The sequence below is a fragment of the Neolamprologus brichardi genome, chromosome 20 (genome assembly GCF_056152115.1).
Source record: "Neolamprologus brichardi isolate AB-2024 chromosome 20, ASM5615211v1, whole genome shotgun sequence".
Classification (NCBI taxonomy): domain Eukaryota; kingdom Metazoa; phylum Chordata; class Actinopteri; order Cichliformes; family Cichlidae; genus Neolamprologus; species Neolamprologus brichardi.
The window spans coordinates 29,878,949-29,896,074 of record NC_142123.1 but is presented as its reverse complement, the minus strand read 5'-3'; the positions used below and the strand labels follow the sequence as shown (position 1 = coordinate 29,896,074).

General features: G+C 38.9%; 3 protein-coding genes across 4 annotated transcripts; 2 read left to right on the top strand and 1 right to left on the bottom strand.

Annotated features, from left to right (window-relative positions):
* The first annotated feature begins 1,344 nt into the window (after nt 1–1,344).
* On the top strand, nt 1,345–7,024 carry LOC102779078 (V-type proton ATPase subunit S1-like). The gene is made up of 10 exons (XM_006794003.3): nt 1,345–1,502; nt 2,494–2,614; nt 3,443–3,517; nt 3,613–3,806; nt 3,898–3,935; nt 4,075–4,160; nt 4,259–4,485; nt 4,615–4,650; nt 5,736–5,973; nt 6,074–7,024. The coding sequence occupies exons 1-10, from the start codon at nt 1,384–1,386 to the stop codon at nt 6,284–6,286; spliced, it is 1,347 nt and encodes a 448-aa protein (XP_006794066.2). The 5' UTR covers nt 1,345–1,383; the 3' UTR covers nt 6,287–7,024.
* A 313-nt stretch (nt 7,025–7,337) lies between these two features.
* On the top strand, nt 7,338–11,584 carry LOC102779651 (ciliary microtubule-associated protein 3). Its single transcript, XM_006794005.2, has 5 exons — nt 7,338–7,606; nt 8,243–8,341; nt 10,625–10,758; nt 10,838–10,955; nt 11,230–11,584. The coding sequence occupies exons 1-5, from the start codon at nt 7,457–7,459 to the stop codon at nt 11,293–11,295; spliced, it is 567 nt and encodes a 188-aa protein (XP_006794068.2). The 5' UTR covers nt 7,338–7,456; the 3' UTR covers nt 11,296–11,584.
* taf8 (TAF8 RNA polymerase II, TATA box binding protein (TBP)-associated factor) lies at nt 11,347–16,892 on the bottom strand. 2 transcript variants are annotated; one of them, XM_006794004.3, is made up of 8 exons: nt 16,747–16,892; nt 14,870–15,029; nt 14,482–14,580; nt 14,334–14,396; nt 14,097–14,221; nt 13,836–13,983; nt 13,582–13,724; nt 11,347–11,889 (listed from the first exon to the last, which is right to left on the bottom strand). In XM_006794004.3, exons 1-8 carry the CDS (start codon nt 16,792–16,794, stop codon nt 11,749–11,751), a joined length of 927 nt encoding a protein of 308 aa, XP_006794067.2. In that variant the 5' UTR covers nt 16,795–16,892; the 3' UTR covers nt 11,347–11,748. The 2 variants fall into 2 exon arrangements, with proteins under 2 accessions (XP_006794067.2, XP_087690099.1); XM_087833973.1 differs by lacking the exon at nt 16,747–16,892 and having other exon boundaries at nt 14,870–15,331.
* Nucleotides 16,893–17,126: the final 234 nt, after the last annotated feature.

Sequence of the window (17,126 nt, the reverse complement as noted above, 5' to 3'; positions counted from 1 at the left end):
CTTTCCTTCCCAGTTGTAGGCGCAGCGTTGCGTGGATGAAGGCAGAGATATCCTTCCGCTGCTACAGCTGTGTGGATGGGAGTTGCTTTCACTGACTGAGCGCACGCACTAGGCCTTTACAGCAGGGGTGTTTCCAAGCTTTTCTTCTTTCTTTCTTTTTAACGGGGTGGTACAGGGGTGTGGGACCAGGAGTATGGCAGGGGGTCGTAATGTTTGATCGGATTTAAATATTATTAAAGAAAAGTGTCTTTTCTGCAGCCCTGTCTCCTAATAAAGACTGCGTTACAAGAAAAGCAGTGCTGCAAAAGATTTGGATAACCTTTCTGCAAAGTAGCTAAACAAGCATTTAGGCCTCTTTTTTAAGCAAATGTCACATTCCTATTTAAGTAATCTGTTTTGGCTGTGAAACGCTACCTACAGTCCCAAGTAGCTAAAGTAAAAGTATTTGTTAATTATGCAGTCATGATAACTGAATGATTCATATATTATCCCTTTTATGTTACCGTGATGTTGAGGTTTATATATGCCTTACATTTGATAATATCACATAGGAGTTCAGCAGTAAGATGTTAGCATAATTATGCTTTTTGGACAGGTAAAATGATAAGTAACATAACTGTTATTGGGCTACTGTTTATTTAATTATTAGTAATTATTCATCTCTGGCTCTCTTCCACAATGAATCTTTTGTCCTGGCTTTCTCCCATCACCCCAACCCATTGCAGCACACGGCTGCCCGTCTCTGAGCCTGGTTCTCTTGGAGATTTCTTCCTGTTTAAAGGGAGTTTTTCCTTCCCATTGACACCAAGTGTTTGCTCATAGAGGGTTGTTGGATTGTTGTTGTTTTTTATTTTTTATTTTTTCGAGGAGTGGCTTTTCAATTAAAGAAATGTTTAGACTGATTTATTTACCTATTTATTATTTACTTAATTACTTATTTGTAATTGTTAGGACATGAAACAAAGAGGGAATTTGACACTTTAACTCTTAAACGCTTAAGAGTATCTTGGACAATTGTCTACGCCCTAAATGAAAGTGTGAAAAAAAGAAAATATGGATATAAATGAAGTAATAATGGAAGACTACAGTATTTGTTTAAACGCACACACACATGTACACACAAACACACGCACACCATACTTTTGGTACAATTGTTCTGCTAAGCAATGTGCTGATGGTCAGCTTGTGGTACTGTAGCGCTTTCTCTCCTGGAAATGTTCAACTGTTCTTGCCGAGAGCAAAGCTGTAGTGTGTCATTGGTGTCAGCAGCTGCTGCGGGCTGTTCGGGCTGAATGAAATAAGCAGGAAGTCATCTCTTCGGCACATGACTGTCAGGTGGTGTGGGTCACGTGAGCATAGAGTTACGGAAAAGTCTAAACGAAAATGGCAGGTTCGAGGAGCTGCACTCGGTTAATGGGTGTTTATATTCTACTTTTCGCCCCTTTTTTCGCCTTGGGGAGCGCCACGTCTCAAGTGCCTTTTCTTATGTGGTCCAGTGAACGGTAATATTTAGTTTTTCTTACTTATTGATTCAGCAAAACTCACTTTAACTACCGGCAAAGTTATCTTGTATGCTAACGCGAATGCTAACTCTTCTAGCTACTTTGCTGCCCAACCTATTCAAATTCAAATTTTATTTGTCACACACACACAACCATACACAGTATGACATGGGGGTGAAATGCTTGTAGCTGTGCAATGCCCGACTATTAAATGACAGAAAAAGTTTTACAGTATTTACAATTTACAGGTTACTACAAAAAATTACAAATTAACTTAGAAATTTACAGCAAACCTAGTAAACACCAATCGTTTAAAGTCTAGATGCTAAATATATAGAGGAGTATTTACACATAAATTGTAGAGATTTGCTTGTGCGTTTTGTTACAATTTGTTCATAATGGCCGTCCTTTTATTTCTTAATTTTGAAATAACCCACAGAAGTAACGAGTCTCCCTGATTTAACCCCTAACCTGACGCTCTTTAGCACTAGTAGATATGTTTATTCTGATGTTGTTGATCTTCATCTGCAAAAAGCAAAGTAAGCTGTAAGATCAAACACATTTACACTACAGACAGTGAGTTTTGCTAGGGTACTACACTTCCTTATGATGATGCACACAGGAGTTTAAAATGTGGAAGTATACTACTGTATGAGGTGGTGTGTTAAGCAGGAGGACAAAGCAAGGTTGATATACCAAAATTGTTTTCTTTGATGATAGGATGAATATCCGATTCGTTATTTTTATTTTTGTTGTTGTTATTTAGACATTTCTTATATGTGTATTATGCTATGCCAGCTTTACAGGAAACACAGTTTTGTTGGGGCCTATTCAGAAGATTCATTTGATTGACTAATGGGTCTCTTTTAAAAATGAAGTACTGTGCTTCATAATAAAAGCCACTGGGATTTTCAGCATTTTCAAAAAATGTGTCAATGCAACTGAACCACTTAATATCACAATTCATCTTTATTTTTTTTTCTGTGTTTAGCTTGCCACCACTGGCCTCACCTACAGCTGGTCATATAGCATCTTATGAGCAGCTGAGTGCCTACCTCACCTCTGCCTTCAGCTCTGGCTCCCACACTGTGCTGCTGTTCTTGCAGGACAAGGTCAGTACCTGGCACATAAACTAGATTCTGGCTCTGTAATGGATATGTTTATGTCACTAATTTGTTCACCATTTGTTGATTTGAAAGCTAGTCATTTTATATGCAAGTTGTGCAAAATGGGGTAGTTGTACTGCATTCCCATGTGACACTGCAACAGTGTGGTGTGACAGTGAGTTTTGGCATCACTTCCCATTTCTCTGTTCCTCTGTGATACATTGGGTCTTTTTTTTTGTGGTGGTGGTGAACACTCAGTGTTGTGACTGAGCCATATATTTATATTTTCCCATGTGATATTTTTAATCGTGATTGTAATCGTCATGAAATTGTCATTGTAAATCCTCTATAACCTTTAATCAACTACACAAGCACAAACAAGATATTCCTTTAGATGTAGCTTGCGTGAAAAGCGTGAACGTGACATTGATTTTATTCCAGTTTGTTGTCAATTGAGGTATCGTGGAGCCGCCAGTTCACTCATATTTTGGCACGTTAGCATACTGTCATGCATACACACAACAAGTCACTCAAACAGACATTAAGATTTGAAATTTAGTTTTTCCTAGTATTACTGAAACAAAGAAAATGGAAGAAGTAGCAGATAATAATTGTCTAAATTAATGTAATTTGTACAGGCTGTATTTTTTTTTAAGATTGATAAATACAAACTGAGCCATTAAAAAAGAATTCCGTTAAAATAATGTCTGATTATGAATGGCATTCAGTCAATTTAGCTCCTAAAATAATTGCTCGTGGGTTAATGGGACTGGTAAATGTTTTAGTTATTAAAGTCTTCCTGAATTCAAGAAACATTTCCTTTTTTGTATTTAGTTAAGCAAAGATGACTTCACAGTCTTTGGTGGCGTATTTGGGAATAAGGAGGATAGTGCCTTTAAAAACATTGAGGTATGTTTTTATAACCTATATGTTAGTCCAAAATTAATATAGTTTTTTCCTAGACAAACAGAGACTGATAATTGTGCCCACTTGATCCTTTTCAGGATGCAATGCAGTCTTCTGCCTCAAAAGTGACACTGCCTGCCTTGGAGTGGTCTGGTTCCTTCAACATGGCAGCTCTGCTGCAGGAGAAGCTCGGTGTTTCGCCTGTGCTCGTCGATGCAGACACTCTCTCACATCTGACTATCAAAACGTCTGTCAGCAACCTCCTGCTCATCAATCTTCCTTATTGTAGCAGGTGAGATTTTGTTTTGTTCAAAGTTATATTGAATAATCAGTTATCTGTTTTTAATTAATACTTAAAGTCTATTCTTTTTGTTGTTTTGTAGCTTACAGAAGTCATGCAAGGAAGTCCTACATGAGAATGGTATGTTTTTAAGTGCTGAGGATTAAAAACATTTATAACTGTATATGACGTTTACAATTACAAACATGTATAATTGTAGTCAGCATTATATGTTATATTTTGATTTGTGTATAATTTGAATGCATTTTGCTGTCAACAGATGAAATTATTGGAAAAGTTCTGAGTTCAATGAAAGCGAAAAACATCCCATACACGGCAATATACACGGGATTCCAGCCATCACGAGTATGTTTTTAAAATTAGTCAAAACGTGCCACATTATAACACATTCTCAATGTTTGGGTATTTTTTTGAGAATGAACAACATTTTGATAACTTTGCAGGTGATTTCAGAAACCCCGATTTCTGATCAGTCAGTGGGTCGGTCCTTGCTACAAGCAGTTGAACCTCAAGTTAAGCCTCCCATCATGTTTAATGTATCTGGTGGTCCCTGCATAATGCTGTGGGCTCAAAATCTCACTGTCAGACTGGGTCCGAGCTCACCATGGATCGACCTTGCTCAGGGTGAACCTTCCTTTGTTGGATCACTGTGCAATGGCAGGACCTCGCGGTAAAGTGGCCTTTCATTATTTCCCAAAGCGATATCCAGCCTGTGATGAGTTTACGTTTTTTTGTTTTTGTTTTTTTGTTATTTAAAGAGAAATAATCAGTTGCATGTTTTATTTTTTTCTCATTTCAGGCTTGTGCTTACTTACCAATCAGGCTTTACATTAAGGTAAGGCAAAAAGTTGCTTATTAAAGATTCAAAATTGTACCTTTTCAATTAGTTAATAACTCTTACGTGTCCCCAGGATGTGCTTTTCAATTTTGTGCTCAATGTACCACAGCAATAGTATTTCTATGTATTTTTATTTACTGTTTAAATATCACGCTCTACAGCCCTGCTTTTCCAAACCGGTTCTTTCAGTGTGTGTGGCTTTAAATCTAGCTGAGCCGCTGCTGCTTCTGCCCACACCCTGTTTAAAAAGAAGTTTGTGAGTGACAGTGTGTACTAATGGGTGCAGCACAGTGCTGGCATGAATGAGGCGTTCTGTTGCTTTGCTTTCTCTAAGAGATCACTTTGTTCTTCAATTGAAACACAAAATGACATTTACCTGACATTTAAAATCTTGGAGTCAACAGCTGGTCATTTGGTTCACTTTGTTTGTAGCTGATGCAGTTTAGTTATTTATATTTTGCACACATCTTGGAAGCAGTGAGCAGTGGGGGTTTGTCACTATGGACATTTTAGCTCGAGGACTATTTTCTGTCTAGTTTCAACATAGAAACTTACACAACTAGGAGGCCAAGCCTTTGTGCAAGTATTAAGCAATTTGATGTTTTTACAGCTTTCGTATCACACAACAGAGTTCATAAAATGATCATCTTGAGGCATTTTTATAAATAGGGTTGCTAAATTAATGTGGATTTATGTTTAAGTGATAAATGGGATCTTCCTGTTAAATTTTTAGTAAGAACGCATTTCAAAAAATGAAGTATTTTGTTGAAATTCCTGAAATCACGGCTTCCATTTGAAGACAGTTCTCTTTTTCAAAAACAAAGTTTTCTTGTTTTCTAAAAAGGCAAAAATAACTTTCTCTATCTCTGCAGTAGAGATATTATTTCCATGTAATGTTTAATGTTTCAGACTTTTAAAAAATATACTATATTTTTAATATCACTGCTAGCATCAGTTTATTTTAAAATCCTTCACGGATATGTAAGAGTTTAGAACAACTAGTTTGGAAAGAATAGTTAAACAGTGATTGTGCTTTTTACACTGATGCGCTTTCTAACCATCCTTCTCTTGCTGATCTCCAGTTTTTCAATGAGCAAGCGTTTCTATCCTGTCTCTGCACGAGAATGGTTCTCCCTGGATGCAGTTGAGCTGCAGTTCGCTAACCTCAGTGCATCTTACATCGCGAGCCGTGACATCTATGCTCCCGCAGAGTATTCCTTTCATTGCCAGTCTGTCGCCAACTTCGGAGATGCCCTGCTCCACCCAAACACAACAGACAGAAATTCATCTGAATGGAAGCTAAATTTTATTGACTTCCAGGTACAAATTTAGTGCTGCATTTGCTAATTTTAAAGTCAAACACCAATGCATGGTGTTGATGAAGGGTTTCTTAAATAATTGTTTTCTGTTTTTTATACAGATTCAGGGCTTTGGGTTGGCCAACAGCACAAACTTCTCCTATGCCAGTGACTGTGCAAGCTTCTTCACCCCAGCAATTTGGATGGGACTGGTGACTGTGCTCCTTACGCTGCTAATTTTAGTGTACGGTCTGCACATGATCATGCAGATTAACACCATGGATCGTTTTGATGACCCCAAAGGCCCATCAATTTCAGTGCCTCAGTCAGAGTAAATCACTTTTTTACTAAAAAAAAAAAAAGTAAGAACATCCACTCCTCAGTTTTTGAGTGCCCCTTTGTTGATCAAAGAAAGTATCCCTTTGCCTTCTAGCTTTTGTGTTTTTGGGTCTTTTTCTGTAATGTATGTTTCTTTTGAGTCCTTCCACAGTTATTTTGGCACATTCCACGTCATATTGCCATATTTTACAGGTTCCAGAGTGTATTTTTTATGACTATTATTTTAGAGCGTGTGCCAGATACAGCTAGTATTTTTACTAAAATAATTTGCACACATATCATGGAATGACTTCCTTGCCAACACGAATGTGATCGCTAAATGCTGTAGGACCGTTTCAGACCTCAGTTCTTAATTTTTTATTTTTTATTTTAATTTCCCCGGCCTAACTGTAATTTAAAAACTACTGTTAATGAAAGAAGTGCCTGTGTATATAAATGATCATTTGTGATGTGTTGTGTAGTGCTGCTGTTTTTCCCAATAACATACCTTGGATTCAGTTCTGTGGCCACTTGTCATGGCTTAAATGGCAACACTGATATCCAATGTTTTCTTGGCAAATAATTTATTTGTATAAAAGGATTTCATTTGCCTTTAAGGTTTACCCTTTGCTTCTGGGTTATCAGCTATTTTAATAACAGTGCCTTGTTTTCAAAAAAAAAATATTGACGTGCATTTGCAATGAAGTACAATATGATTTGTTTAATTGCAAATAAATCTATAAATTCCTAAGTAATTCTGAAGTTGTGGGCCCCTCAGTTGCAAACTAAATGCAGGGTAAAGCGGATGTTTCTGTTCGACGGGATGGGCATCGCTACTTAAGTGGGGAAGCGTCTTAAAATTTAGATATGCAAATTCATAAAACTAGAGAGGTTCAATGCTGGGATGAAAAAATGCTGTGTATTAACTGAGTGCAGTTTTCCCAACTCTTGATCAAGCATAAATGCAAGCTATCCGCCACGCATAATGTCAATCCAAGCCTATCGAAATGTGGGAGCTTTAATAAAGTTGACCAATCAGCGTTGAACAGGGTATGCTGCTCGGTTGCCATAGTTACAGCAAGCAGAAACACTACGACGGTCACAGGTGTTGGACAGCTAGAAAGTAGCTAGCAGTATTTTTCCTCCTACTTGGGTTTTCGTTACGTTACCAAACGTTTGCTTCAACGATGCTGACCGCTCCTGCTCAGAGAGTGTGTTTTGGGAGCTCACTGGAGAGGAGGCTGTTTCCTCTCCATTACGCGCCAGACCGGCTGGGAAACCAAATGGCACAACAGGGACCGCCACATGTCGGCCCGGGAAGCTATGACAACCACGAGGTTTGTGTGTGAGAGAAAGAGTTAAGGGGTACTTCCACAAGTTGTTTTACATATTTTCCCCTTTCTTTCTATGCATGCAGTTTTTATGTCCACGTGACCGTTAAAGTTAATTTAGGTGATGCTTCAAAATAAGTCAGCTACAGTAAGTGCATTGAGATGCAGGCCAGCTGCGGCTGACTTTTGGTGAATGAATGGTATATTCAGAATAATTATTTACATACTTGTTTCATAAAGTAGTGCTTCTAAATGTTTGTTGGTAGTTTGCCTTGCTCATTAACATCTGCTTCCTCTTCCTTTAACGGCTGCACCCTTTAAGTATCCATCTGACCAAATATTAATATCCTCTTCTGTCACACCAACCCTCCTCACATCCTCCTTTACTACATTCATGAAGCTGCTCTGTGGTCTTCCTGTTTTTCTCCTGTCTTGTGCTTCACATTCAACATCCTCTGTCTCACCTCAGCCTTGCCCCTTTGAACTTTGTTTCCACCTTCTCCAAACCACATATTGTAGCAGGTCTCACTACCACGTTGTAAACCTGCCCTTTCAACTTTGCTGCTTCAAATCAACCTGCTCCACCTTGCCTGCACCTCTCTCTTGTGTTTTCCATTAATAAACTTTCCCTTTCTGTCACAGTTTGGCACCATAGTTTATGACCTACAGAAGACACCTGGGAGTAAGAAAGGATATAGTCTCTCTGCAAGGACTGCTGTGCGCTTTCCGCCTTGTAACAAGGTGCGTTACACAAAGAAGTTTCCTGTTATACTGAGAGCACATTAAGAAGTGTATTAACAGCCTTACTGTATATCAGCCTAAGGGTCGTTCCACTTGGACTGTCTACTTACAGCCTTAGCCTGTATTAACGATGGTCAGTGCCTCCAGGACTTGAAACTAGCTCCACTGCATAAGTGTCTGAAATTTCTAAGGCCAGCAGGAGTGGTTACAAACATAAGTTGGTTTGCAAAAAGAGAAGCCTGTGAGAAAGCCACCCTACTGCTCCCTTGATTTCTTCTTTGGAAATCCTTTCATGAGTTCGGTCTTTTTTAAGGTTCAGATTTTGATATATTATGACATTTTGGCCCAAACCTCTACATTTATTTCCATGTTGCCATGAAGTGACTATCTTAGGACATCTTCATATTGCCCAGCGGTTTCTTAAAGGTTTTTTACTTGTTATCATGGTATTGTATTTTTTAAATATATTGGTTTTTTGGAGGCAAAAATGATACTAGGACGATAGAATGTATAAAAGATGGAGGGAGCTTCCAGGTCTGACCTCTGTGGCTGGAAAAGGACTTCCAGTTGGATAGAAATTGGCCTTTGGCCACCTTGCTCTGCATCCTTAGTGAACACTTTCCTGTTAACTTTGGGAACTCATGCACTAGTTTCTGATTATATTGAACAGAGGATTAAGTCAGTTTTTCAAAATAAGATCATTCCAAGAGTCAGAAAAGAGCTTAAGTTCAATTCGTGACAAGTTTGTGGTTTTACAGTTAAACCCACTCCTCAGTTATCACATCTGATATGAAAACACCAAGGTGGCAAAAATGCCCAGCTCAAGGCCTCATAAGAGGACTTCATCCAAATTTTATACCATTGATAATTAGGATGAGGGAGTAAAGTACTAATTTATCAACTGTTGATTAGCAATTAGCAAACAGACAGGACAGGTACTTTGCAAAGACATATACTTTGTAATTAGTGGCTGTATCCCAATTCAGGGTCTGCAGCCTCAAAGGCCGCATTTTAGGGCCGATTACGTCACAGCGACGCGACGAAGGCTGTCCCAATTCGAAGGCTGCTCGAAATGCGGCCCTCAAATGCGTCCTTCATTTCCCTGAATTTTAAGGACGTGGCGGTGTAGACTTTGTGGCCCAACATATCCCAGAATGCATGTGGGTGTGGATAATTTTGCCGAAAAAAAACAGCGGATGAGGGGCGCCCGAAGAGTAAACTTTAAGTACTGAATATTATGTCACTTATTTATGTGCAAATGTTTAATAACGAAGAACATTAAAACATTACTGTTGGCCACATGTCGGCAAAGTTATGTGACATTAGTGACATTTGTACTAACTTGGTTTTAAAGCCTTTACTTTAAAATATACGCCGTCCAATAGCTGACCTTAATCTTACAGAGAATGATCAAAGCTCATGTAGAAACAAACAAACAAATGAACAAAAGATTTTCTCCTTCATTTCTGTCAAACAAAGCTGTATGAAACGTTTCCAGCTGTTAGTATCGTGGTTGCTAGGCAACCTGGGCAGCGCTACGGAGGCTAGACCGTCCCATTTCACAAGCCTCGCACTTCCGGCCTTAGCGGTCTTTAAGTACTCGGCCCTTGAGGATCGTTGAGGCTGCGTACTTTAAGGCTGCAGACCCTGAATTGGGATACAGCCAATGTTAAGTAACAGACTAACAGAAGACTAGAACTTTGCTCACCTAAAATTAAGTATAAACATGTTGGACAAACCATGTTTTACGGGGTTTTTTCAAATGCATCAAAAAGGACTGAGAGGACACAAGAGGTCCAGTTCAGTGATTCAGATGAGCTCCAGGATGTAAACATGCTTAAAAAAATACTATAAAGCTGGGAATTTTATCATGGAAGTATTTTATGCTTGCAATTTTCATCTTTTTTTACACAGTTAAAGTTAGCTAAAGTTGTGGGGTATGAATAACTTAATAACTTCACTTAATATAAAGTTGTTGATGTGAAAATGATCAAAATGCAACACAAATTTACTCAAATCTTTTCCTGGTTCTTAATGGGCCTTTGCTCTATGACTGTTTACATTAGCATGACTGGTCTGCTTACAGTATTGGCAATAAATCTTCATTACTCTGTCAGCTATCTGGTGAAATTAAAACCAAATTAAGTCACATAGTTAGAAGTTGCTGTATTGTACTTGTTGGGGGGGTTGTCAAAACATTTTCTGTGCAAGTATAAACCTGCTACTGGCTTTTTAATATGTAACGCTTAATATGAAGATCTTTATAATCTTTCTGATCACCAGGCAGTGACCCCTTCACCGTGGCAGTACCAGCAGGATCAAAGTGGTTCTAGGGTCTCTCCTCCTGGCAAAATAGCTTTCAACTCAAAAGCACAGAGGTTCAAACCCACACCGTGTACATCTGAGAGGAGTCCAGGGTGAGACAGAGAGAAACTGACACGTGGCTGAAATGTTACGGTGCTAAACTGAGCTGACAGATGTTATTTTGTGACACAGCCCTGGGACGTATGCCGACGACAGAGTGACAAACAGGAAAGTGAGCTGGCCCATGTGCTTTGGGAGACCGGACTGGTCCAGCCTGCCTCAAATAGGCAAGAAGTCACTCAGGGTGAAGGTGAGCGAAGCAAGTTGAGAAATTTCATGGCCTTAATTTTGTTGTTACAAAAACTTAAAAGGCACAGCCAGCTTATACATAAAGACCACAGATATCTCTCTAGTATCAGAAATGTTGTCTCTCTTTAGATGTGCTGATTCTATGATAAACTCATTAGCTGTAAGCCTGTTAATTTGGTGTGATATTAGGTGTGCTCGTCACCTATACCTGTACAAAACTACATGTTGCTGCACCAAAAAAATAGTGATATACATATTTTATTTTCCTCCCACAGCTTGCCAGTGAAAAGGAGTACCTTAAACAGAGGAGCAGAGTGGCCTACCTGAGTTTGTACTATTAACCCTGAAGGGCTTACATGGAAACCTATCGTGACACTGGCGAAGCAAGAAGATGTTTTTTGTCTTTCCCCTTAAAATATAAACAAAATATGAACATGTAAGGTTTTTTTTTTCTTTTTTAAAAGAAACCTTATTTCCTTTAATTACAAAATGACAGAATTCCTATGTGACCTGTATGTTACATAAAGATGTTGCTTACAAAATAATGTAGGACAGATTTTTAAACAGCTGAAAAAGTGACACTTAACCCAAAAAAAAAAAAAAAAGCCATCTTCTGTGGAAGTCAGTCTGCAGTACTGGTCCCGCTGCTGAGGCAAAGCAGTCGCTGGTCTCAGCTCACGCAGCAGGTTTCAACCCCGGGCCACTTCCCCTGTGCAGGGAATCACTGACTGGACTGTTGTAAGCACCAAAGACTGGAGCAGATATGAGTCTGTTGCTTTAAGCCTCGTCCCTTCTCATTTCTTCCTCCTTACTTTGGGTTTCTTGACCGGCCGGAGATACGGGTTGTCGATTACATTGTCCTCACTAGCCTTGGTGGATGGAACTACGCCGCTGGGAGGAAGCATGGAATTCTCTTTGTCAGCTCCTGGATCATCCTGAATGGTGGAAATGTAAAACAATCAATATTAGCAGTGGTATATTTGAAGGGCATTCTGGGAAACTTCTTGCTAACTGTTGGCATAGGTACCAACGTATAACTACATGGTAAATAGAAAACTTGAATCAGAGTTAAGTTAGGATTGGATGCAACCTGTTATGATGTAGCTCTGGGTGTGGGCTTCATGCAGATGTATAAATGCCACTTTAGATGTGATTAGCTTAGCTGAACATAATGATTGCAATATGGACACACAGGTACCCTATCAACACACTGAAAGTCATTTACACAATTATGAATTCTTTGAAATCAATGTAAAGTAATGACAGTTTGATTTCCAGCATTAACCAGGATACTAATGATAAGTAATTAGAGCATGAAACACTACTTGTTTGTTTTTGGTATGTATTAAGTGAATGAAGTACGTTTCCTAGCTTCAGAAGTGCATTAGCTTTATTTTAATATTTTAGCTGCTAGCTAATTCATCCCATTTCTAGTCACTCTGTTAAGCTGAGCTGTTCCTTGGCTGTATTTTCACATTTAAAGGGGGGCTGTTATGCACAACATTCAAAATAATCCTTATTAATCTTTTACTGGACTCTTTGTATGGCCCCCTAAATTCAATCAAATCAATCCCCAGAAACATCCAGCCACCTTAAATTTGGCAGCACCTCCTAAACAAACTGCAGATGGCTGGGGCTTCTGTGCTCACAGCCAGAGCTATGTGCTCTGTTAAGAATATCCACTCTCACAACTCTCTCACCATCATACAGAGCCAAGACTCTGTGAGCCAAAAGCTCAGGCCTTTGGCTCACAGATCACCTGTGCTGAATCTTTGTTTGAAACTTCTTTAATATGAGCATCCACCATTGTAACAGTCAGGGTAGAAAATAAACAAGAAGCATTATAGGTCCAATTTAAAGGGTAAATATGAGGATGATATCAACTTTCAAGTATACATTTTCAGCATAAACAAAACTCTCCCATTTGAAAACAATTACTTTAAATTTTGTGACGTCTTGATGGCAACAGAACTCAACCAGAACATGGAAATGCACTGTGACATCAAAATCCCCATGTTGAAATTACTTCAGTTTCATAAAGCCTCTTCTTACTTCAAATAAATGTTCACAAAAGCTCCATTATTAAAGTCTATAGAAGGATGAGTAGCTTTCAGTTCCTAAGAATGCAGATGAAAGGGCAGAATAAGAAAATCTACTGGTTTTCTGAGAAACTTCTCCCACGTGTTTGCTAATATACTTGAGCATCTGTACTGAGACAAATATTCTCTCTGAAAATCTGATAACCCTGTGCAACTAATGGAGCTTAATACTGAAAAAAAATGACCCTGAAATTCTGTTATCACGGTAATGAAGTAGATCAGATTCTCACCTAAATTTGTTCAGGCTAATCTGCAACAGATCTTTCCCTGTCACTACATTAACAGTAAGAGAAGCGCCACAAACATTTAGAGATCAGATGATTCTGTAGGCCTGCCAGCAGCAGCAATTTTTTTTCTGTTGCTTAAAATTTTAATGTGTGATACAATTTTCATTTAACAAACATTCAGGATTTTGTGAAATATCCCAAGAAGATATTAATTTGCTTTACAATGTCTATATATGCTGTTTATACCATATATACTATATATATATATATAGCACACCAGGTCCCGGCCATGGAGACTTACAGTAATGGCGTTTCCTGCTGTGTTCTCGCCATCAGTCTGGTCATCCTGCTCAGAGGAGTCCGTCTCCTCCAGAGCCTGCAGTTCCAGCTCTGAGGGCAGGAGGGCACTGAGATATGGGATGGTGCTCGGCCGCGCTGCGATTACTGACGACAATCACAGGAAGCAGAACTCGTGAAAATGCAGCATGCTTCATTCAGTAATCACAGGACATAATCTGTCTTTAAATAAAGATCAGCTTACTGAGAATCACTCACATGGGAAGGTAGTGATGTCATCTTTGAATAGGCTTTGCGTTTCTCCAGTCTTGGCAATGAAGCGTGTAAGTGCTCGTTCCACGTCTCTCCTCTGAGTTGCTGCCTTCTCTCTCACCACTTGGTAGTCTGACACGGGTTCCCTGAAAGTCTACAGGAAGAAAAACTCTTAAGTGGCTTACTTTTTAGTACAGTTGTACTTCTATAATACACAATCCAGCTTTCTAGGGATCTCCATGATGAAGTGGAAAAGTTCTGACTCACAGGTGTTTTGATATACGTGTGAGGGTCGGGGAATTCTGGGAAGTGGCTGGGGATGTGGGCTGGATGTGTGCGTTTCTGTCCAGCTGACAGCGCTTTGGGAGTCACAGGAGCATTTGTCACTGGAGCTGAAATTTAAAAATAAATAAATAAACATTTTTCACATCTAAAACCACTGGATCAAAAGGTCTCAAGTCATTCATTTTCATACTAATAATGGAGAGCTGAGTTCCTACTTACGGGCGGTTATGACCATCCTTTGTGATCGTTTAGCATATATGGGCAAAGTATCAACATTGAAACCTTTAATGACACAAGCAGAATAAATCGAATCAGTATTGTGTTCCCTTAGCAACGTTTAATCCATATGTGTTATAGGAGGTCTTACCCATTTCAATAAGCGTGACCACTGTGTCTGACAGTGTCGGGACGCTCCTGGCTGTGTGTTCACAGTACGCTTTGGCACATCGACCTATTTCAGTAATATCTAAAAACAGAGACAAAAACAATCAGTTCTGTAAACACGAATCAACAACCAACTGCAAATTCAAGAAACGTCTGCTCTGAAAATAGTCTACAGGGGCTCAGTTATGTCAGTTTCTCAGCTTTTTTTCACCAACTTCTACCAAAATTGTTCCCGTTGGTGTTTATTTAAGAAAGTAGGTTAAATAAAGTGAGGTGTACTTGCACTGGTGTTCAGATATATATTGTAAAAGTGGCACTTAAAGATTTACAGCTTTCCCAGTGGATGGTGTACACTTAAAAATCATACATACAGCTCTGCAACATCTCAGTTAGGGTTTCCACAGCTGCCTTCTCCGCACTCTCGAAGCCACTCTCAGTCAACAGGGCGCTGACAACGACCTGCAGAGTGCGACGGCGTGCCAGGAGGTAGTTTTCTGCTGGGCTAGAAGTTGCTTTACCAGCACTTCCACGCTGGAAATAAAATAAATGTGAATAAGGGTATACAACAGAAATACATAGATATGCTGTTGTCTTCATGAGAAAAATATCTCACTATAGTCACAACACACTTGGGAATAAAGGATTCTTTAAAAGGCTAAATAAACAGACACATGGTTCCAGAATCTTTAATTGACTTACAGCTAAGGGGCACATGGACATTAGCTTTTGTAATTTGAAGTATAACAAACAGAGAGTAATGAGTAATGAGCCTTGCAAATTTACCACACAGTGTATGTTATTCCCTTTGCTTGGTGGGCACACCAATATGCCAACAATGTGCACATACACTAAGGTTATGAGGGCTATTACTATAATGTTAGAAATAAATGTGACTTTTAACAAATATAGTGGCAAGGAGCCATTAAACCTACAAAATCATCATATTTTCTACATTTCACAAACATTTCTCAAGAGTCCTTACTGAACAGACATATTAAACATTCCCAGTGCTGGTGGTGAAAGTGGGAGAATATTTGGGCTCTGGGTGATTTAAAAAGACGTTTTGTTTATCTGAATCAATTCTATAAGATTAATTTTATGTTAATATTAAAATGTATTGTTCTAATTCATCATCCAGCTCTTAGTAAGCTTGGGATGGTGGACATGTTTCTGTAAGATATATTTGTGTAATTGAGAGATTTAATTTTTGCCACTGCAGCAAACTGCATTGTCCCTGAGGTACTAAAGCAGCTCCAAACTGCAATGCTCACTCCATTGATTACACTGGAGACCGCTGCAACAGTCAAAGTGATAACACATACTGCAAATGCTCACTGAACCTTCCTCAACCATGTGGACAGAAAACACGTTTAAAATCTGCTGCTGTATTTATTGGGGAAAAAACAAACAAACAAACAAACTGGACTGTCCTCAACATTTTGAATCCAGACTTAGTGGCATGGTTAGCTCATGTAAACGTCAGGGATATCAACAAAGATCAAACATTCTTTTTGAATTTTCATTTTTTTTCCGCCAGCATTTTTAGATCCAAACAGGCACGATTTATACTTTACAGGCCAAACAAAACAGACAAACATTAAAGCTGCCTAGGGGTGGTCTGACTGTTGGATTTCTTTGTATTATTGTAGGGTTTTTTGTCTATAATATAGAGCGCCTTAAGGGGGGTGTTGCTGTGAATTGGCACTATATAAATAAAACTAAACCGTACTGAATGGTTGTGCCACTTTATTATTAATAATAAAGGTGCTATATAAATAAACTGACCTTGTCTAAAATATTATTAATAGCCATCCCTTGTAGTTAGCAGACAGATGGGAACAGCTCGAACAGTTTGTTGGTCTACCCCAAATATCGATGAAAAATACAAGAAGTGTTGCTAAACCCTTCATTCTCCCTAAATTTAGTGTTTGTGATATTGGTATAGACTCTATTTGTTCACACCTGTAATTTAGATGAGGATGTGCCCATATGTTAAGACTAAAGAACACGTAAAACGTACCTCTTCCTGTCACTGTAAGGACACAAACATTTATTCAGACAGGGTAAGCACTGACATAGATAAAGTTAACCCACCTTATAGTCTATAAAAACGTATTTCAAGCTTTCACCGGACTAAATCATATTTATTTAAAGTTGTTAAATCGAATTAGGACTTCAGTGCAGTCTGACTGTTAGCCAAGCATGCTACATCCGCCTCCTCTCCGTGACCCAAAAAAACATTTCTTACCGCTCCCGCATTCAGAGGGCCTCCCGACGCCACCGCAGGATCCGCCATCGGCAGTTATTAGAAATCTCCTCGTTTTTTTGACCAGATTTATATTTGTATCTCTCCGAACACCGTTTAGCCGCCGTTGGTAAACACGGCACGACTGTATGACGTTATTTCCGCCGTATCACGATCGTATCACACACTTTGTTTGTCTGTCGCCCCCGAGTGTTCATCTGTAAAATTACACCTGCTTCAACTTGCTTCTAATTTGTGAAAATCCTCTGCTGTAAAATTAATATAGCAGGCTTTTAGTTATTTGTAATACAAAATAAGTACTTGGAAAAGGGTATTTGTGATACTTTTTAAAATATATTTTCCAGTCATAGTTCTAAAATTAT